Source organism: Fusarium falciforme, chromosome 12 (genome assembly GCF_026873545.1).
Source record: "Fusarium falciforme chromosome 12, complete sequence".
Lineage (NCBI taxonomy): Eukaryota > Fungi > Ascomycota > Sordariomycetes > Hypocreales > Nectriaceae > Fusarium > Fusarium falciforme.
In genome coordinates, this window is record NC_070555.1 from 880,916 (window position 1) to 903,378 (window position 22,463).

The window sequence follows — 22,463 nt, forward strand, 5'->3', positions numbered from 1 at the left end:
CTCCCGCCACGTCAGAGGGCAGTTCAGAAACTCTAAGCCGCAGACTAGCGTTACAAGAATGTCATCGTGGCACAAGGGTCTCTCCACAGCCATGAGCCTTGCTTGTTGGTCCAGAGAACGCAGCTAGGGCTTAAAGTATAATCTTTTTGATTGGTCATCCGAGTTTTCGATGGGAAAGGTACACATGCAGTCCCCGGACGGCGCATGAAGCTATCCCAAGGATGGAAGCATGGCGTTGAATCAATGTTCCGGCGCCAAGGATGCGGGAGCGGGAAGTGGGAGAATTAGGCCAAACCGAAACGAAACGAGTTCTTACCACGTTGGTGATAGACTGTTTTCACGACCCGGTCTTCGGAGCACAAGGGGTGCATGTGGGCTGATTGGACGAGGCTTCATGATCGAAGACACCCTCATAGCGGCATGCTTCAATCGGATGCTCCCATGCTTTGAGTGAAGGCCTTATGCTATGCCGTGTAGTTCCGGCCCTAGTCACTTGATTGTAGACATTACGATGACAGAATCCTCGACCATGTCTAACTTTACCTGGTAGATAGACAAGCAGTTCCATCAAAGAGGCACATTTAATCAGGTACTTTTACCCTACACACCAGCGTATGGTACTAGAACTCGACTCCTTAGCTTCTATCATGGTCCCCTCATGGTAGGGTGTATTGCCAAGTTACACCCCCACGGAAGGCAAGATGAACGAGACCCGTACGCGGCAATGTTTGCACCATTGCGCAAACGCGGTAGTAGCCGACATAAATTATGCCTAAGAACTCGGAACCTTTCCTGAGAGTCTTTCGGTCTTTGATGACCCAGCCCCCCGAGTGACCCGGGAGCGCGGGAGCAGCCCCATCGTCCTTGGCGCCCTACTTGGCTGTCTGTACCCGCTACTTTGTTTCAAAGACATGGGGCTTTATGGAGTTTGAACTTATCAGTGGGCCAAGCTATGGACTGTCAATGACGTTGGTGTTTCCGCAGCTAGGTCTCGAACGGTCTCTTGAGCCCACAGCTTGGACATCGCTAAGCACCGATTGGCGCATGTGGTTGACCTCAGTGTTTCGATTTGCACCCTAGTCGTCCAAGGGGCAATGGACAATTGTGAATTTAATGTTCGTATTGAATAATAATCATGACACTGGGCTGTAATGTGCTATTGTTTCCATGTGTTTTCAACGCCTGTGACCCCATGAGGCACACACCAGTGATTTCTTCCTAGCACTGGAAGTCCAGATTAACAGACATTATACTTTGTCTACCCAACAAACGATTACGAAGATAAAACTGAGATAATAGGCCTTGATTTAGTGAGTAAATGGAACAGATTGAAGCTAAGATCCTGTTCTCATGAGATCTACTGCTTCGTAAATCTGTTTCATGAGAGAAATTGGGTTGACACGACACATTCTGTGGTGCATGTCAAAATATAAGAAGGAAAGATCATTGATAAATATGCTTTTATCTCTGAACTCATAAGAAAGTGAAACAAGTAGTGCCATCTTGCACTGATTGCTGTTTAGCACATATATGGTTGTTTCTGTGTAAAAAGGAGAACAGATGCTCAGAACACCTGCTTGCTTGATCCTGCGACGAGACATTCTGGTTGGAAAAGGAGTCAAAACTGGCAAAAATAAAAGAAGAGGCGGGTTGTGAACCAGCTGAATGTTGCAATGCCACGTCAAGGGATCGAACCTTGGACCTTATCATGTCTACTGTACTCGGAGTACTAGTACTAGTGATACGCTCTACCACTGAGCCAACGCGGCTTGTTATGACTAATCAGGACACTATGCTGCTCAAGTGCTCTGGTGCTCAAGCTGGCGAACTGACTTTCCTCCAAACGCTACCCTAACTCCCATCTCTTCACTCAATAGTTGAGTAACGGGATTTGAGTCGAATGCATGGTAGGTTGCAGGCCTTGGGTACGGGGAGGGTTCTATGCACCAGCTATCTTGATGGCATCGACACTGTGGCGGAGTCTGTGAAGTCGGTTTAACATACTGGGGTCAATGCCTTCCTAATGCGTGGGTTGGAGTTGTGGTGTGGGTGCCTTCCCAGACCATCGCACAACGACAAATAGAACCATTCGTTTTGTAAGGATGCATCTTATCTGATACCTCTTTATCTAATACAGTGGATGGAGTGTGCCCGTGGTTGGAGAACGATATTGACAGATGGCGTGCGCGCGTGTTACAATGTCATCAACTCACTCAATCGACTCCGAATGTAGGTAGACCTCTTGTAGATCATTCAGTGAAGGCAGACAGACAAAGGAAAGGATTTCGTTATCCAGACGCTAAAATTGTGTGACCACACCCTTCTTGTCTGCTGCATTTCCGCTCCAACCCCATAGGCCTGGAAGAGGATGTCATGAATACTCCGCAAACTGACGTGATAGCTGCGGTAGAACGTGATTTTGGGGGAATATTAACAGCAACAATATTAATATGCCTCGCATCAGCCTGGAGACTGGGATTTAGTCGCTGATCATCCATACTTTCTACTCCTTTCGCTTCGGTCGCAATGTCTACTACCACCACTCAGACCTCAGGCTCGACCACTACGGTCAAGTTGGCCTTTGACACTACACTGCACAACAAGTACAAATATGGTGCTTATCTCCCGGTGTACGATGAGACAACCACATTTCCACCACTTCAATCATTTGAGTTCAACGACCGTGGACTGGTTGCGAACAAGGCCAAATCCAATCTCTTCCCAGAAGGCAATTCCGAGGTGCAGGTTTCCAAGATAACTCCCGTTATCGGAACCGAGATCCGTGGCCTTCAGCTTTCCCAGTTGAATGATTTGCAAAAGGACGAGTTGGCCCTCTTGATTGCCGAGCGCGGTGTCGTTGTTTTCCGAGACCAGGATTTCAAGGACATCGGTATTCAGAAGCAGAAGGAGTTTGGTCGCTACTTTGGCCCACTGCATATCCATGTGAGAGATACTAAGCCTGTGCCTTTTCATCGCCCTGAGGTCGGGATTGCTAACGGAAAGTTGTTTCATAGCCAACTGGAGCGCACATCAAGGACCATCTGGAGTTTCACAACATCTATCTTGGCCCAGATAACGAATACCGGAATGAGAGCAAGCTTGACAAGCTGTCCACCATAGGCTATCACTCTGATGTGTCATACGAACACCAGCCACCAGGTATCACCATCCTGACTTTGCTGTCTGTACCACCTTCAGGCGGAGACACAATTTGGGCAAGCCAAACTGCTGCATATGCTAGACTGAGTACTCCAATCAAGACTCTTCTGGAGGGTCTACGCGCCGAGCATAGCGGATACCCGCAGGCAGAAAAGGCGCATCGAGATGGCCGGCATGTGAGACGGCAGTCTGTGAAGAGTGAGCATCCCATTGTCAGGATCCATCCGGTAAGACCACCTACGAATTGCACATGTCATCCCATCGTATTGAATGATGATTAGGCTACCGGACAGAAGGCGTTGTTTATCCAGCCGGGTTTCACTAAGCGTATCATCGGGCTTAAGCAAGAAGAATCTGACGGGTTGCTCAAGATTCTGTTCAAGGTGCGTTGTGATGCCTCCATATTTCTGCCAAGTAAGTAACTAAGCGAACTTTTCCCAACAGCATATTGCGCAAGGGCAGGACTTCCAGGCTCGAGTGAGGTGGGAGGAAGGGACTGTTGCACTTTGGGACAACAGAGTTACTGCTCACACCGCTGTCAATGACTACAATGTGCATAATCCACAGGAAGGACTACGACATGGATTCCGAATCACTACCCTGGCTGATAAGCCCATTGGCGTGAATGGGCTAGAAAGCGTTTGGTAGTGTCTTTGGCATTTAGGGAGCCGATGGCATTAACACACATTCTATTGGGGTTGCTCCTATTAGAGACGGAGTGCCTGGCGTAGTGGCAATCAACGCAATTTTGGCATAAATCAAATTTCACTTGATGAGGAACTAACAACGAGTTTCGTTTTCTCTGCCTGCAACTACTGTCATGTAATCAGGAAGTAGGGAGTCTCCAGCTTCTACGCGGGAGCGCAAGGGGCTCCGCACCGCTGTACCGTATGTAGGGACTCTGCTTAACTCAGCCAGTTCGATGGATTCATCGATCGTCTCGGACGATATATATGCTGCTACATCAGCAGCGTTGGGTTGTGATGTTGAGGCGCTGGAGTTGGCTTGCTGCTCTGTCTGAGTGCAAGTTGCTGATATAAGTCGCCATGACGCGTGGGCGCGGGGCGAGGAGGATGGTTGGATACTCGAATCCTGTTGAGATGCAGTATGTTGCCAGCCAGATCTATGATCAAATACTTGGTCGAGCACATGTTCTCCATACTCTGGTGGTACATCAATCCCAGGCATCAAACCTGGTGATCCTGTCGTTTGGTGGGCGATGTTACCTTCTTCGTCTGGAGGCATATTTGGAGAGATAAAAACGTGGACAGGTAAAGCCATGTCGAGCTTCAAACGTTAGTGGGCATCTTGTCAGTGGCTTCAGGCATTACTCACTTTGGACATATGTCCATCCAGGTTTCGCAGCGGGATAAACACCTTGACCTTGTGCTTAACCTTGATGCCTTGTACCTCCAAGTCTTGGATGCATTCGCAAAGCCTCCTTGGGATATCGAGCGTCTTGTTCATAACCCAGCCTTCCTCTCCGGTCTCCTCGATGCAGTCTTGCCAGTCCTGATCAGTTGCATCAAACTCCCAGCGCTTGACGATACGCTGGACCTGGTGATCCCTTGAATAAATTCGGTGCCTGCTTTGAGCTGAAAACTCGCAAAGTTCCCACAGAGTCACCTCGATGCGTCCCAACACCAGACCTTTGGCAAGAGGTGTGAATCGCATGTCCAAAGTGGTTGAGCCACCAAGTACTATAGCCTTTGTAGGAATAGTCACTGAGTAGTCAATCTTGTCGACCCAGAGATTTTCGATTCTCATCGTATGCACGAACTCCAGAGCGGTGAGAGGTAACGTGCGGATTATGCGAACTCGCTTCCGAGCATGCTGTTGGCGCCCCAGTTTGCTTCGATTCATAGTAGCCTCCAGGCTATAAATGATGCTTGCTTCAGGCATCCCCTCCACCGTCTCAGCAGTGCCACTCGGGATGACATACTCAAACGGCCATTCGTAGTTTCCAGATGGCAAGGTCGTGTTCTTGTCATCCGTCCTCACAAATGGGGGCCATTTGTGCATGAGTATGGCATTGCTATGAGATATGCCTGGGTCCGATGTCCACCTCCTCATGGTTAGCTCAAGATTCCTGTGCAATTGCTCAAGCTCGAGGCTTGAGTTATTAGCTCCGGATCACGTACGACTGGCGGAGAGTACCGCCGAAACAAAGTTGAATTGTTTCGACCTTGAGTGGTGATTTCAAGCAGAGCACCACAGCCCCTTTCAGAATCTGGTCGGTGGCTTCATCCTCGCCGCCCCGAAACACAATGACATCTCTTTCGAGTCTAGAAATCCGATCGTTAGAATAATTCCTCATCTGACGTCAAGACTGGCACCCTGGCTAAATACGCACCGAATTTCGAAAAGGGAACATGCACAGGCGGATTCGCGGTTCAAGGGCGAGCTGAAATGTTGGCCACCGAAAATACGTCCAGTGGATGGTTGCATTCTGCTGCTGATAGCCAGATAAAGAGCAATGTAAGCCTCTATCGGATATCTCGGAATTGGGGGTTGTGCAGAGGAAAAGGAAGATGCCGGGAGCATCGGAACAGAAATACCTGGAAGTCAGACGGATATAAGGGGTAACAAACAATAGAGCCAGACTCCGTTGGACCTGCCTGACCTGGCGTGACTGAGGCGTCGGATCCCTGGCCTGTCAATATCCCCGTCGGCAAAAGGTTCCGAGATGGTGACGTGTTGCGCCCGGCACATGCTGCTCCAAGTTTCCCCGACGGGGTTTATCAATGCCGGCATTGACATGTGACGCTGTATCCACCGCGGCTGTTATTAGTCCGCGAGGCCGCTGAATCTTGTGCCTGGTTGCATTCTTGATTGAACACTTTGGTGCGTCATTGATATACTATTCAATGCCTCCATTCGGCTAAAGAATGGGCTCTTTGGGACTGCATGATGCCCTCAATGCCCTAACGAGTAAGGAAGCGAACATGTCGACACAACTGTAGAAGAGAAACTGATCAGCATTTAAAAGCTAAAATTTTTCTGAATGCAACTTGCATGGCCTCGGCTGCCCTTTCATTGACGTCGTCAAATCCTGGCCTTGGCTGATACTGTCTCCCGAAGCCGTACTAACGAGGCCCGGCAGAATGAACCATGTTGCTTCAGCAGCAGTGGATCTTCTCTTGTTTCAGATGCCGGTCTACTCGAGATCAATACGTTACACGCACGTCATCGTTGTCACTTGCTGTTCTAGAGACCCAAGCCTCGACCCTTTCAGCTCCCCACATGATGGTAAATAGGTTCCTCGCCATTTCGTCAACCTCAACAGCCTTTGCAGTGCGGAATAGGCTTTCACCATCCAAGCTACAAATGAAGAGTGGACCGGCATTTCGACACTCTTTTGCCCAACTGGATGCAGATTTTGCGTCCCAGATGTTTGCACTGGCTGTAAATTGGATACCTCCCTGACACTCTGCCCATGACTGCCGTATCGTGAGATAGACTCCTATCATCGAAGTTGCCAGAAGCCAGGTCCGCCGTATGCTCTCTGAGAGAACCCAGGATCTCCACAGCCGTGGTAAGGGATCACCGTCAAAGAACTCATCAGCAGCTGCAGCGCTAGTTGATGCTGTCAAGTCGCCTTCTGGGGTTTGACAGATATCTGGGTCGCGGGGAGCAGCATCCCAAAGCTGGCGCGTCCACTGAAGGAGAGTCTGAACGCGCTTCTCGGCATTGGCGCGAGCCCTGATAGAAGGCGAAAACAAGCCCAGGACTAGGTGTACAAACAAGGACTGTGTACGAGCCAAGTGCTCTCGTGTGTCAAGGGCGCGAGACACGCTGACGTCCTGGCTGCTACTTGGATAGGAATCTTGGTATGTCTTGAGAAGCGATGCAACCCGAGCCTCGAGGATCTCATCGATGGCGGCCTCATTGGCTGGTGTTTTGGTGTTGTGTACTGAAATTGCGGTGAAAGCGCCTTGGATAGAGTCGGGGAGGCCTGTGTCAGCGTATAGTTGGCGATGAATGAAGGGGCTATGGCAATGGATAACCCAGTCGGTAAACCATGTTTGTATCCCGCGTATGTAGTTCAAACAAACAGATGAGGAAAATGTCGGGGCATTAAGCGAAAGATGACGTATCGACCAAGATTCGGGCGCAAAAAAGAATCTGAAACTGTTGGCTGGATTTGAGAGCGCTGTGGTACTCGTGGCTGATTGGCACGTTGCCGGGTCCTGTGTTTCTTTTGGCGATATAGAAGGGCCCTGAAGGTTTGAGACGGGAGGATCAGAGTGTTCTTGTGGTATAGATTGCAGTAGAAGACCATGCGACAGAGGCAGTGGATCGTCTGTCAAAGCGTTCCAGTTAATGAGGCTTCGTGTCCACTGGTTCAAGTCGATAAGATCGTCGGTCTCATTCGAGAAGGTAACTTCCGTAGAACCCAATGTACCGTCATTAGCTGAGGATTGACAAGGGGCGTTGCTGCAGTCGCCCTCGAACGTATTTCCTCTCCTCCTCTTAGTGGGAGGGTAATGACAATCGATGTCTCGGTCTTCACAGCGGCCACACATTGGCTGAGCCTTATCGCATCGCCGTTTTCCGCTTGTGCAGGCATAGCAAGCCTTCAACTTTCTAGCCGACCCCATAGTGTCTACTAGTTTTGCGGAAACTGTGGGAGGCGTCGTGGGCGGGTGGAAGGGAACTTGTCAGAGTCTAAAGCCAAGACGGGTTGCGATGTCATGTCTGGTTCGTGATCCGCATTTGTCAGCCCGCTGTCTTGCGGGTTTTGTGCGGAAATCTTGCGGAAATCTTGCGGCAGTTTGGCCGTGTTTGGATCCACCCAGCAACGTGATGATGGCCTGGCCCATGCCTCCAGTCATCCAAGTATCAGAGTGATGGGAGAATTTTTGCAAAGACAGAGCCAGATTCGATATCAAGCGGAAATTTTGCGGGTTTAGTTCATTGTGCAACGTAGAGATCAAAGGGGGCTTATGAACCGAATTGAAGATGTTAACGTTGAACGCATCGAGACTCATGAGGTCTCTATAAAAGCACTTAGTCTTCCTCACATTCACATCTATCATCAAGCTCATTATCACCTATCGTCTAGAACGCAAATATTTGCATTATGTCGGCCCCTACAGACTCCCTGCGCAAGGCAAACCCATGGGACTCGGTTGATACTCCTAACGACTCTCTTACCTCCGTTGTCCACCGCAAATCTTATCCCTCCATCTCTCCAACTCGCTCTGAGCTCTCTCAGGCTGGCCGTACAGTTCTCGTCGCCGGTGGCTCTACTGGGATTGGCTTCAGTATTGCCGAATCTTTTGGTGCCGCTGGTGCAACACGCATCATTCTGACAGGTCGTCGCCAGAGTGCTTTGGATGAAGCCTTGACCAAGATTAAGCAGGCGTATCCTAAAGTCAAGACTCTTGGTTTGGTCAGCGACTTCGGAGATGAAGCGGATGTGGAGAAGCTTTGGAGTGGTCTTCGACAGGACGACATTTTTGTCGATATTTTGGTTCTAAATGCGGCTAAGATGTGGCTACCTAACACTCTTCTTGGACTGGGAAGCCAGACTGTGAAGGATGGTTTTGCATTTAATGTGGTCTCGCCATTCCTTTGGATTGGGTGGTTCTATAAGCAACGGGAGACGCAGCCTTCGAAAAAGCTGGTAAGTGTTCAGACCCGTTCTAGAGTCCCCTTGTTCACTGGAGCTGAGAAGCCACATCGGCAACTCCCACATGTCTATGGAAGGTAATGTAAACTAACTACTTTCTAGATCTTAATCAACCTCACATCTGCGGTCGTGCACTCCCCAGACCTGGCTGGCCCTGTTCCCCTCTACTCCCTTACAAAGAGCGCCTCCACCGCCATGATGCAGACCATTGCATACGCGACACCCGCCAAGGATATGCAGATCATTAGCATTAACCCAGGCATGCACTACACCGAGTCCTTCCAGCGCTTTGCAGAGGCGGACAGCTTCCCTTGGGATGATAGTAAGTTCAAGATGGCAATGCCACGCTGTCCATTTGCAGGGCTATGTAAGCTAACAACTCGACTAGTCAAGCTTCCTGGCGACTTTGCCGTGTGGGCGGCATCGGACGAGGCTGAATTTCTTCATGGTCGCTTTGTATGGGCAAACTGGGACGTTGATGAGCTTCAAACAGGGCCTTTGCGGGAGAAGATCGAGAATGACCCCGGCTTCCTGAAGATGACGGTCAAGGGCCTCTAGGGTGCTAATAGTCCTGATACGACCCCGGCCAAGCTAAGCGTGTGAGAATATGTCCTATGTATTTGTCTAAGTCTGAGATATCATCCCAATAAAGAGATCAGCATACATGATGAAGTTGGGTTGTGCATTCAGGATTATGCTACTGTTAGCCAGTTGCTCGTCTGCTCGTCTGCTACTGACACAGCGACGCTACCACAATAACATACCAGGTTGGTAAGAAAGTGGTAGCAAGGTGATAAGTCAAGTGCGAACTAGCCTTAAAAAGAACTGCGTTGTGTTGCAGGCAGAATGCGAAATCTAAGGAATGAGCTAGAGTCCTCTTATGGTAACTTGAGTTACTCGTCTGGACCAGTCCCACCTCCAAGGAAGTAGGAACTTAGCCGCAGTATCGAACCTTGAAGAAGATTGGGGTCGCGCTCTTGATACGGGTTCGACTTTTTGGAGGAATCGTAATAGCACGTGTTGAGGACCTGGTGTGGCTCGAATTTTACACAATGGGTCGTGTTTGGTCCATTTCTACGGTCAACCTATCCTGGCAGCAATGAGTCTTCCCTCCGGCTTGTAGTTGCTCCTTAGCGAGGAGGAGGTATCATGAAGTATTTGTATACTATATAATAAGTCCTCACAACGAATTATAACCCTCTAAGCTAATAAGGTTCAGGCAGGACGGACTGCAACCCAGCCCAAATACCTCCAAAATGTAACCTACAAAACTCCCATACAATCTCCCCGCGTAATTAGGACACCAAAATCGGGTGCCTAAATGCCCTTAGCGACTTTCCCAATATTAACGACACCCAAAGCGCTATCCAGCGAGTCGAAGTAGCCGTTACTGTTGACAGCGAGGTTGTTGTCAACAGCACCAATGTCAGCTCCATTGAGGAGCTCTCCAACGGCTTCAACGACGGCAACCAAAACACTCAGCGGAGCACCACCTTGAAGGCTTTCCGTAAGCTTCTGAGTCAGGGTAAAGTTGAGGGCATCTTCAATCTAGATTCATGGTATGATGGTTAGCTTGTGATTGCCAACAGGAAAGTCTTGATCAAAAGCGGCAATTTTTCAATATTCTTTCAAAAAGAGCTGAACAGAGAAATATACCTTTCTCAGAGAAGGGCCGAGAACTTGGTTCAGCAGATCAGTAATCGGAGCGTAGCTAAGCCCAGAAAGGAACGAAAGAGGATCGTTCGCCTGGGGAACACGAGCCTCAATATCTAGAACAAAGAGACGTAGCCAAAAGTCAGCAAGTCCATAGCATCACATGTCTTCTCTCGTGTTGGAATATAACATACGGGGGTGCCCAGCAATGGCGGTACCCGCCAGAACGGCAAGGACCAAAGCGGAAGGGTTGAATCGCATTTTGGGAGTGAATAGAAGAGACGAGATTGGATATACTATTGCTCCGAGTATTTGATCTTGGCTTTCATGGCATTTCTTGTCCTTTTTATAATGCACATTGCTCCCCTGTCTTGGGAGACTCGATGAAAGCTGTGCACCCCGCAACAGATCGACATGTTAGCCTCATTCCTAGAGCTGAATACTCAAATCTTCGTGTATTGTGATCTTTCGACGTGATTTTGGAGTCGATGGGCTCATAGTGTCCGAGACATAATCACAAAAGATCGACAATGGTTTGGAGTCTGATCACTTCTATCGGCAATTGCTGGCTTGCATTGTTCCGAGATGGCCGGCCATGAGACACAAACTGAGTTAGGCACTACACCAGAGAACATGACGCGAATGCAAGGGTGGTAAGTCGAGGGCACTTTATACGGTAACAAAGGCACATCTCTCTAATGAAGATCGACAATGTGAATATTGAGCGTCCAAACGCTGTTGTTAAATGTCGGTCAATGTTCAATTTTCAGCGTGGATGGCGCCATGCTACTACTGCCATCTCTAGTTAGGCGAGTTGTCGGTGCCCGTCTTTTACGACATTCTATTCTCGATAATGCATTCTCGACAATTGCGTTGAGCTGTCACAGCCTGTCAGGGTAGCTTTGTGTTTCTCAACGCAAGAAGGTGATATTAGTTCCTTAAGCCATGGCGCATATGCCAATACCAATTACCAGTGACATCAACGGAGGTAAAATGACGTCTTCAAAGTGACTGCACCGCGCCTGCGGTGAGATGGAGGGCAGCTCCTGTGTCGTGCACATTCAGGACGATATGCCAGTCAATACCTAAACAGCAGATACTTGGTGACTCGCCTTTGGTGAAGCCTCGCAGTGTTCTGGCGCCTTGATCTTCTGCGTGGCGTTTGTCGGTGGTTAAAAAAGAGTTCAGTGCTCTGAACAGCATAAGGAAAGATACTTCGAATGACATAGTCTTCCAGGAGGATAGGTCTCCGTCTATACCACACTCAGTTGTGCCGCGTCTTGATTTCTAAATAACACGGCAGTGAGTAGGACATGGCTGGTTTGTGAGGCCGCCATGCTTAGTCCAAATGGCTTATGAAACGCCCAACGATAGCCATGATTTTACAACGAATGAATAGCGAGGATAACCTATGGAGACAGACCTGGATGTGGAAGATAGTTCTTGGGGTACTTTTATAGGTCCGTAATCAGAGGGATGGCAGTGTAAACATTGGACTCAAGCCCTAACAATGCTCATAACAACTATAACGCATAGTAAATCCAATAGACGTTTAGATAGGATCTCTGATATCTCGTATATACTCGTTCTTATTTTATAATAACCGGTCTTCAGTATAAGCCATAACCTTCGTGATGAAAAACCAGGATTTGTTATTTTTTAGTGATCCTACCCTGAACGAGGAACGCGAACAGTTTGGTGGGACTATTTGCAAGATACCCAGGTATGCAATGTATTTCATGCCTCAATTTACATCTTTCACGGTCCTTTCCCATCCAGTGACTCTAGCCCAATTGACTTCATTACCAAAAAAATAGTGAAGACATCGGAAAGAAGGCTTGAGGCAAGGTGGCAAAGTGGAGATATTTGGGCCATGAATCAGTGACGTCATTGTACGCGAGCCCAGCTCTATCGCCGAAGAACAAGATACTTATCGCCATCGGCGATAACCAGTGGGAGTTGGAGCAGTAACTGTCTATATAAAGGTGATTCGACCTACTCACCAGCGTCCAATAAGTGACAAACGTTGATCTCCATCTACCACCAATTGATCCTCTCTCTACTCACCGCCGTTACAATGGACTCCTCGCAAAGCAACTTCCAGACCCTCAAGGGCAAAGTCGCCATCATCACAGGTGCTTCCCGAGGGCTTGGTGCGGGTTTCGCGTTTGACTTGGCTCGGAGAGGTGCCAAGGTGAATTCCCGTTAAGATACTAAAGAGGAAGAGCAACGGGGTTCTGACAAGAGCACAGATTGTGGCAACATATACCTCTCCAAACAGCAAACAGCTCGTTGAGGAGCTTTCAGCGAAGATCGCCTCGCTCGACCCTCCGTCTCAATGCGTTGGTGTCAGGGCAGACCTCCGGGAACCTGACAGCGCTAAAAAGATAATCGAGCGAGCCATCAGCGCGTTTGGACCTCACATCGACATTCTTGTCAACAACGCAGGGGCCGAGCTGGTAAAGCGTCACACTGATATTACACCCGCCGATTTTGACTACATCTATCACCTCAACGTCCTCGCTCCACTGCTCCTCCTCCAGGCTACAAAACCTTATCTCCCTCCTGCAGGCGGTGGCCGAATCATCAACATCTCTTCTGTTGGCGCACGATACGGATTTAAAGACCTCTCTTTGTATTGCTCATCCAAAGCTGCACTGGAAGGAATGACGCGCTGTTGGGCTGCGGAGCTAGGTCAGGAGGGACACACTGTCAATGCAGTAAACCCAGGGCCTGTGCAGAGCGAGATGTTGGATAACATTCCACAAAATATTGTCGCGATGCAAAAAGCACAAACACCAGCGGGAAATAGACTGGGATCCGTCGATGACGTTGCCCAAATCGTTGCGTGGTTGGCGTCAGAAGAAAGTCGGTGGGTAACGGGCCAATGTCTGAGTGCGAGTGGTGGATGGGTGATGTACTGAATAGATTGAGGAGGGACTAGGAAAAGGCTGCAAAAAGAACATACAACAGCGGGGATTCGCTGGTCGTCACCGACCCAACTACTAATCCGCCCCTCACTCGCTTATCTATGGGAGAGCGGACGGGATCCCGAGTTTTCCAGTGGGTATGGTCGTATGTGGTGGGGCAGGGCTTGTCCCCCCCTGATGAAGCCTCCAGTTGAGGCCGGGCGTCCGCGGGATGCGCAAGATGAAATGGGTTGCGGACTTTGGCGGAGTGTCTTCAAGCCTCCATCTGCGATTCCTCCGTGTCGTCTCCGTCGGTCTAAACCCATCCCGCAGTTTGGACTATATAAGACATATACATCCATAGTGAATTGATCAATATGGCAAATGCCTTTCCAAAGACCCCAAGGACAATTCTTCTCTTGACTTCTCAACCGCCGTTGAAAGCGCCCTGGACATCTTGTGGGACTCCATCCTGATGGGGGTCAAAGCTGCGTTTATCGGAGCCGCTGGCGCAACCCTCAGCCATGTTCTTACATGGACATTGCTCGCCGGTCACAACGCGGTAGCTCGTACGTTTCAGCTAAAATGGATAAATCTCTCTCGCTAACCGTTCCTAGTGGTCCGAGATGCTTCCAAGCTCAGGAAGATATTGACAAGCAACAATGTCTCGGAAGAGATCCTGCAATCCCAGCTGGTCATAGTTGAGGGCTCTTCCCGCGATGTAACTGCGGTTAGTACCCTTCTTCGACATGAGCCAGATATCATCTTCACTGGCATCACGAGTCTGCCAAGCTTCCATTGGAACCCTCTTCGCCCGATCTCAATGCAAGACTCGACTATTACCGGAGACTCGGCGGCGGCTGTTGTGGAGTCACTTCGAGAGCTAAAAGCGAGCAACACGATTTCGAATTCACCAATTTTTGTACCAATATCGTCTACTGGCCACGGTACACAGCGAGACCAGCCGTTTCTGCTGATCCCACTGTATCTATGGCTTCTACCAGTTGCGCAGGCCGACACAGCAGTACTGGAGCGAGTGGCACGGGAAGCAGCAACGCAAGACAACGCATCGCTGGGTGGGTACGTGATATTGCGACCGCCGTTATTGACACACGGTCGCATGAAAGGGACAGCGTCCCTCCGAGTGGGCTGGGTTTGGGAAGACCATCTATATAAGAATGCAGACGAAGTGGAGCGAGGCGTAGAGGTTGGATATACTATTAGTCGAGGAGACTTGGCTAGATGGATATTTGAGCAGCTAGTAGAGGGAGATATAAAGAAGTGGGAGGGGAAGTGTGTAAATATTACTTACTAGGGAAGTGTTAGAAAGTTATAGCTAAGCTAAAAAAGATACCGTGCGAGTTTAGTTAGTAGTACTTTTTATATTACTTATTACGTAACTAAGTTAATATGCCCCTTTTATAATAGCTATAATATAGGTTAGCTAGGGAAGGCTAATAAAATAGCCTAATAAAGCAAGGAACTAAAAGGATTAAATTTTATTTTTATTAATCTTAGGACTAAATATTAAAAATATTAGTCTTACCTTAGACTAAGTATAAGAATTATTAGTTTAAGAAACTTATAATAAGTATATAATATATATTTACTTATATTTTCTTATATTATAATAGTTATATAACGTATATATATAGCGAGCGTAACAGTCAACCGAGCGGGATAGTATACTGTGCACCTAGAAATAACCTACCCTAGATAGCTTAACTTTCTTTATAAAATAGTAAGAAACTTAAAAAGAGCATTTTTATAAAGCTAAACTTATATATAATCTAAAACTAATTTTTATATATTTTTATAAAAATCCCTTTATAGAGAAATTACTAAGTATATAGTGCGAATATATAATTCTTTATACTACCCTATAAGAAATTTACTTAGATTATTTTAAAGACTAATATAAGATAGCATATTATATAATTAACATATTATTAAGTTTATAGCTATTTTAAGCTATTTTTTTTAATTTTAAAAGGTTTTTTTAATTTTCTTATTTAAGGTAGAAATACCTCTATTACGCTTAGTTAACTATTATGATCGCTATACATATATGTTATTTCTTTAAGGATAAACTAGTTATATTAGGTTTATTTTAATAAAAGGCTAATTATATTATTTTAAATAAAGAAAAGTAATATTTTTAAGAATATATTTAAAAAGTATTAAAAATAACTTAGCTATATTAATAACTAAGGTACTTAATATATAGGAAAATATAATAAGTATATTTTATATATTTATAGAGTATACTTAGGCTAATTATAAGCTAAAATATTATTATTCTTAGCTTATAATAGTATTAAATTAATATTATTTTAATATATTATTAGCTTAGTACCTAATAGGTATATTAGGGCTAGGAATTTATAGAAATTATATAATATAACTATAAGGGTTACAATTATTAGATTAGGATTTATATAATAGCTTAGAAGGTAATTATATATCTTTATAGCTAGCTAGGTAATTTTAAACTCTATAGTAAACAAGGCCTAATTAGAAAGGCTATATTATAGCTTAAAAGGGAAAAAGGAAATTATAATTAAGAATAATAATAAAAGTAGTATAGCTAAATTAAAGTATTTTTTATACATAGCTCTAATTTATAGTAATAATATAATATTTCCCCTTTATAAAGTCTTTTTTTTATAAATATATATATCTTAGTAATCTTATTTCTATTATAGCACTAACCTAGGTTATATATGCCTCTATAGAAAATACCTAATTAAGGCTAATAGCTTATAGTATATATTATAAGCCTAACTAAGACTTATAAAAAGACTTATAACTTATTATAAGCCGCGACTTATAATTATAAGTTATATCTAAGTATATAGAATATATTTATTATACTTTCTTATATAATAGCTACCTTAGCTATTAATATAACTTAGTTATATTTAATACCTTTAAGTATATTACTAGATATAATACCCTTATTATTTAAGTATAGCATAATTAATTTATTTATTAATATAAACCTAATATAACTAGTTTATCTCTTAGGAATATATATAATTATTATATATTAATAGCTCTTATTTAAAGGATTACTTATATTACCTTAAATAATATTAAATATAATAATTACCTAGGTAACCCCTATAAATAATTATTAGTAGGTCTTACTTACTAACTACCTACCTATTATATTTATCCTAGCTAACTAAGATAAAGATATAAATATTATAGATAGCTCTAATAATAAAGAAGTTAAGTAGCTTTAGGCTTAGATTACCGCTATAAGTACTAAAATAAATAGTATATATAACCTTATTAAAAAAATAAGTAAAACATAGTAAATATAAAATGCCTAATATATAAATAATATCTAGGAGATTAATAATATAATAACTGCTACTATAAGAGGCAAAGATATAAGAGAAATCCTAAAGCTAGACCCCTTAGAGAAGTTTAATAAAACTATATATAAGCTACTTACTTTCCTTATATAGCTATATACTTTTATAACCTATTATTTAATATAATTTAACCTAATATCTAATAAGGTTTAATACGCCGCAAGGTAACTTACTAAGTATATTATAGCCTAATTTAAACTTATTATAAAGGAGTACCTTATTACCCTATTTATTAAACTCTTACCTAGGACTATTAACCTCTATTCTAACTTTAAGACCTTTAAGGCTATGCTCTAATAAGTATTTAAAATAATTAATAAAAAAGTATAAGCTAAAAGAGAGATTAAGGCATTTTAATAAACCTACTTAGCCTTAGAATATAAAATAAAGTATCTCTAATTTACCTTAAAGCTTAATTAGGACTAAAAACCCTTAATATTATTTTTCTTTAATAGACTTAAAAAGGAGATCTAAATAAAGCTTTATAAAGAAAACTAACCTAATAACCTTATTAATTATATTAATAAGGTAATTAAGATTAATAATTAATAGTTTTTATAAAAGAAACTATAAAACCCTAAGTTTAATAGTAATAAAGCTAATAACCTATAGTTTAATATTAATTAAGGTAAGAAAAAAAGTAATAATATTTCTTATAATATTAAAGCTAGCCTTATAATACTTAGAGCTATATAAAAAGGCAAATAGGACTATTATAGCCTTAAATGCTAATATTATTATAAAATAAACTATATTAAGAAAGTTTATTATAAAAAATAATAAGATATTAAGGAGAGATATTACTAGCTAAACTAATAATAATCCCTCCTAAAAGGTAAGAAATATATAAATATAATATAATAAGTCTAAATAGAAACTAAATACTAAAATAGCCTATAATTAAATAAGATAAATAAAAAAATAACTAAAAAGGACCTAAGATATATAGTAATAACTATTCCTAAAACTAATAAAGTAAGAAAACCCTATATTAGATATAATAAATAATAAAAAAGTTATTATTATAATTACTAAGAAGCTTAAATAAAAAAAAATAATAATAATAAGGTAGAAATAATAAGTACTCCTAATACTAATTAAATAAATAAACTTTAAAGAAGCTATAATAAAAGGTTTTAATTATAAAAAGTAGATTATAGGATATAATAAGGATAAGTAGTTCTTAATATCTTCTATAATTTACTAAAGGGACTATAAATAAGATAACCTTATATAATATAACTATACCTTATGCCCCTAATACTAAGTTAAGGCATTATAAAAGTATAATAAGATCTATAAATAATAAAAGGTAAACTAATATAATAAGCTATTATGCGATAACTAGATAGCTAAGGTAAGTAATAATAATATAAACTAAATAAAGTTTAAATAAAATACCTAAAAACTATAAAAAGAACTATATAAAAAATACTTTTAATAATAAAAATATTAAAAAAATAATAAAGAATTATAAATAGAAAAAAACTACTTATAGTTATATAATAAAAATAGTAATAAGTATTAAAATAACCTATAAGAAAAGTATATCTAAACTATATAAAAATATATAGATATTGCATATAAATAAGAAATCTATACTAGAGCTTATTATAAGGAATTAGCTAAAAACTTATAATACTAAAAAGCACTCTTTAACCTATAAGATAATATATAGATATACCTAATATATAGAGAATATCTTAGTATCTTATAGATATCTTATTAATACTATTAATATAAAAAATATTAAGAAAAGAAATAAGAGTAAGATTATTTCTTTATTGCCTTATTAGCTTAACCTAATAATAAACCCTATATATAATATAAAATAAAAGGATATTAAGTATTTTATTAATATAACTCTATTAATATTATATATATTAAGTACTAAGAAGAATTATATAGAGCTATTTAGAAGTATAAATAAATAATCTATAAGGTTAAGGATTAATAGAAATAAGTTAGCTAAAAAGAATAAAAAAAACTAAAAGATTAATAATTAATAACTTAGTTAGATAATAAAGAAAACCTAAGATAAGAATAAAAATAATAATACTAAGACTAGCTATATAGCTAGAATAATATATATAACTATAAAGTATATAATAATAATAAATATAAATATAATTATATTAGCTATATATTATTAAAAAACTAAGAAACCTACCTATAAGAGAGCTATAGGCAAAAAGATAGCTTATAATACTATAAAAGGCCCTATATATTATAAAAGGAAGTATTAACCTAAGATATTTTAAAATATTAATGTAAGTTAAGGAAAAATAATTATATACTTTAATAGATAATAGAGCTAAATAAAATCTTTTTAACCTAAGGATAGTAAATAGGCTTAAGCTATTATAAAGGTATAAAATAAAGCCTTATATAATAATTAACCTTAAAGGGAAGTAATTTAATTATAATAATAAAGTTATTAATAATAAGATTAATTACCTTAAAGTTTTTATTAAAAGAAAAAATTAAGGAATCTTATTTAATATTATACTTATAGAAGGCTATAACCTAGTACTTAGGTACCTATAGTTATATTAGTTTAACCTATATTTTAACTAAAGGATTAGCTAAATACTTTTCTTTAATAAAGAAGTATCCTTTATAATAAATAATAACTTAGAAAATAATATAAGATCTTAAACTTTTATTAAAGATATTAGAAAAGTTAGGTAAAGGCAAATATAAGATACTTTTTTACCTAAAGGGATATAATATAAATATTATAATAAATAGAAATAATAATAATAAAAAATAATTATATATATTATATAATAATTCTATTAGCTAGAAGAAAACCTTAAGTAAATTAAGAAAATATTAAAGAAGAAATAGCTTAAAAATATTTTATTATAATATTATATTTATAAAAAGCTTTTTATAAAAGAGCTTAAAATAGGTTTATTTAAATATATATATTATAACCTAGAAATTAAATTTATTAATAAGAAATAACCTAGCTTTAATAAACTTTACTTATTTAATATAATATAATTATTAGTATTAAAGAAATATATTAAAGAAATATTATAAAAAAGATATATTAGGGAAAGTAAGTTATTTATTAAATACCTTATTATATTTATTTTAAAAAAAAATAAAAAGCTTTGCCTTTATATTAACTTTAAAATACTTAATATTATTATAATTAAGGATTATATATTATTACCTCTTATTAATAAATTAAAAGATTAACTTTTTAAAATAAAGTATTTTATAATACTTAACCTTAAAAGAGCCTATAATCTTATTTAGATTAAAGAAAGATATAAATAAAAAACTACTTTTTATACTAAGTATAAATTATTTAAATACCTTATTATGCCTTTTAGACTTATAAATATACCTATTATATTCTAATAAATAATTAATAATATACTATAGGAATATTTAAATATATATATTATATATTACCTAAATAATATCTTAATTTTCTTTAAAATAAAAAAAAAATATATAAAGTATATCTATAAGGTATTATAAATACTATAAGATACTAATTTATTAATAAAACCTAAGAAAAGTAAGTTTTATACCTCTAGAGGTAGAAGTTCTTAGATATATTATTTTATATAATAAGATATATATAGACCCTAAGAAGGTCTTAGTAATTAAGGATTAAAAAGAATTAACTAATATTAAGGAAATATAAGCCTTTTTTAGTTTTATTAATTATTATTATAGATTCCTTAAATAATTTAAGAAAATCATAGTATTATTAATTAACCTTATAAAAAAAAAAGTATTTATATTTAGGAATAAGGTATAAAAAGCCTTTTATATAATTAAAAAGCTTATCCTAAGTAAACTAATACTTAAGATATTTAATCTATTTTAATTAACAAAACTTAAGATAAATGCCTTAGACTTCGCGCTAAGAGCTTAGATTAAATAATAAAATAATAAAGGATTTTTATACCTAGTTATATTCTACTCCTATAAGCTATATAAGGTAAAACTTAATTACTTTATTTATAATAAAGAATGCCTTATAATTATTAATACCTTTAAGGAATTTTAATATTATCTCTTTAGAAATACTTATTAAATTAAGATATATATAAATTATAACAATATTATTTATTTTATAAAAACCTAAGAACTTAATAAATAATAGCTATAATATATTAAATATCTTTTAGAATTTAATTATATTATTATTTATATTAAAGAAATAAAAAATAATAAAGCTAATATTATTAGCTAATAACCTAACTTAGATATTAGAAAGATTAAGGCTAAAAAATAATTATTATATTTTACCCTAGAAAGGTATCTTAAATAAAAGTTTATTAAGTAAATATAAAAGCTAATACCCCTATTAAAATACTTTATACTTATTAAGAAATATAAGTAATAAGTTATAGATTTTATTAATTATATATAAGGATATTAATAAAGAAAAAATAAATTATAAACCTATAAAGAGAAACTCTCTATTTTTAATAAAGTATTTTAAAGTATCTTTAATTACTATTATTACTAAATTATATATTATAAAAACTTAGAAAAAATAGCCTAAGTTATATAATAGTATTATAATAATTATAAATTCTTATATAAAGTATAAAAAAGAATAAGGTAATTTACTCCTAAAGAAAATCTAAGAATATAATATATAACTCTTAAATAATAAAAAAACAAATAAATAATAAGTTCTAAATAAATTATAATATAACCTTATATATAAGGTATATAATTACTAGCTATATAGGTATTAAGGAATTAATAAAACCCTAAAATAAGTTAAAATAATATTTATATTTCTTAGAATAAAAAAGACTATCTTAATAATTATTAAATAATATAACTTTTATATAAAAACTAAGGTATAATATTATAAACCCTATAAGAAACTATAATTACTCCTAGTTATATAATAACTATAGGACTTAATTACTATAGACTTTATTATAAAACTACCCTTATTAAAAGAACTAATTACTAGAAACTTTTATAATAGTATTCTTATTATTATAAATAGACTTATAAAATTTTCTTATTTTATAACTTATAGAGAATTAATAATAATTAAAGAATTTACTTATCTTTTTTATTTTTATATTATTAAAATATATAATATATTACTTAAGATTATTATAAATTAAGGATTATTATTTACCTTAAAATTCTAATAAGACCTTATAGGATACTTAGGGATTAATTATAAACTCTCTATTATATATTATAAAGAGATAAATAAATAGACTAAATATATAAACTAAATATTAAAATAATACTTTTAATATTATATTAATTATAAATAAACTAACTAAGTTAAGAAGCTATTAGCTATATAGCTAGCCTATAATATAGCTATAAATAAAAGCATAAAGATTATATTAGCCTATACTAATTTTATATTTACTTTAAATACTTACTAATAAACCAGAGATATAATTATTAACCCTAAAGTAATCCTTACTAATAATTAGCTATAAAACCTATATAAAGAAATAAAAATAAAACTTAAATTTATTAAAAATAAAATAATAAACTATATTAATAAGAAAAAAATTAAGAGATTAATTTTTTTAAAAAGAGATATAATTTACCTTATAATAAAAAATATTAAAACTAAATAATAAAATAAAAAACTTAACTATAAATATATTAAATCTTATAAAATTAAGAAAAAAATCTTAAAAAATAACTATAAACTAGACTTATTACCTAAGGTTAAACTTTATTTAATCTTTTATATTTTAT

At 38.3% G+C, this 22,463-nt stretch overlaps 5 protein-coding genes across 5 annotated transcripts; 3 read left to right on the forward strand and 2 right to left on the reverse strand.

Moving 5' to 3' along the window:
• Positions 1 to 2,526: 2,526 nt before the first annotated feature.
• On the forward strand, positions 2,527 to 3,807 carry NCS54_01405400 (TauD domain-containing protein; the record flags this gene model as incomplete). Its single annotated transcript, XM_053159217.1, has 4 exons — positions 2,527 to 2,943; positions 3,015 to 3,386; positions 3,441 to 3,542; positions 3,604 to 3,807. 4 exons carry the CDS (start codon positions 2,527 to 2,529, stop codon positions 3,805 to 3,807), a joined length of 1,095 nt encoding a protein of 364 aa, XP_053015192.1.
• Positions 3,808 to 3,939: 132 nt separating this feature from the next.
• NCS54_01405500 (Arrestin-C domain-containing protein) lies at positions 3,940 to 5,607 on the reverse strand (the record flags this gene model as incomplete). The annotated part of the gene is made up of 4 exons (XM_053159218.1): positions 3,940 to 4,446; positions 4,495 to 5,224; positions 5,301 to 5,444; positions 5,513 to 5,607. The coding sequence occupies 4 exons, from the start codon at positions 5,605 to 5,607 to the stop codon at positions 3,940 to 3,942; spliced, it is 1,476 nt and encodes a 491-aa protein (XP_053015193.1).
• A 2,635-nt stretch (positions 5,608 to 8,242) lies between these two features.
• On the forward strand, positions 8,243 to 9,352 carry NCS54_01405600 (Hypothetical protein; the record flags this gene model as incomplete). The annotated part of the gene is made up of 3 exons (XM_053159219.1): positions 8,243 to 8,788; positions 8,897 to 9,116; positions 9,183 to 9,352. The coding sequence occupies 3 exons, from the start codon at positions 8,243 to 8,245 to the stop codon at positions 9,350 to 9,352; spliced, it is 936 nt and encodes a 311-aa protein (XP_053015194.1).
• Positions 9,353 to 10,111: 759 nt separating this feature from the next.
• NCS54_01405700 (Hypothetical protein) lies at positions 10,112 to 10,708 on the reverse strand (the record flags this gene model as incomplete). The annotated part of the gene is made up of 3 exons (XM_053159220.1): positions 10,112 to 10,342; positions 10,451 to 10,563; positions 10,642 to 10,708. The coding sequence occupies 3 exons, from the start codon at positions 10,706 to 10,708 to the stop codon at positions 10,112 to 10,114; spliced, it is 411 nt and encodes a 136-aa protein (XP_053015195.1).
• Positions 10,709 to 12,524: 1,816 nt separating this feature from the next.
• Positions 12,525 to 13,205, forward strand: NCS54_01405800 (Hypothetical protein; the record flags this gene model as incomplete). Its single annotated transcript, XM_053159221.1, has 3 exons — positions 12,525 to 12,641; positions 12,700 to 13,141; positions 13,189 to 13,205. 3 exons carry the CDS (start codon positions 12,525 to 12,527, stop codon positions 13,203 to 13,205), a joined length of 576 nt encoding a protein of 191 aa, XP_053015196.1.
• Positions 13,206 to 22,463: the final 9,258 nt, after the last annotated feature.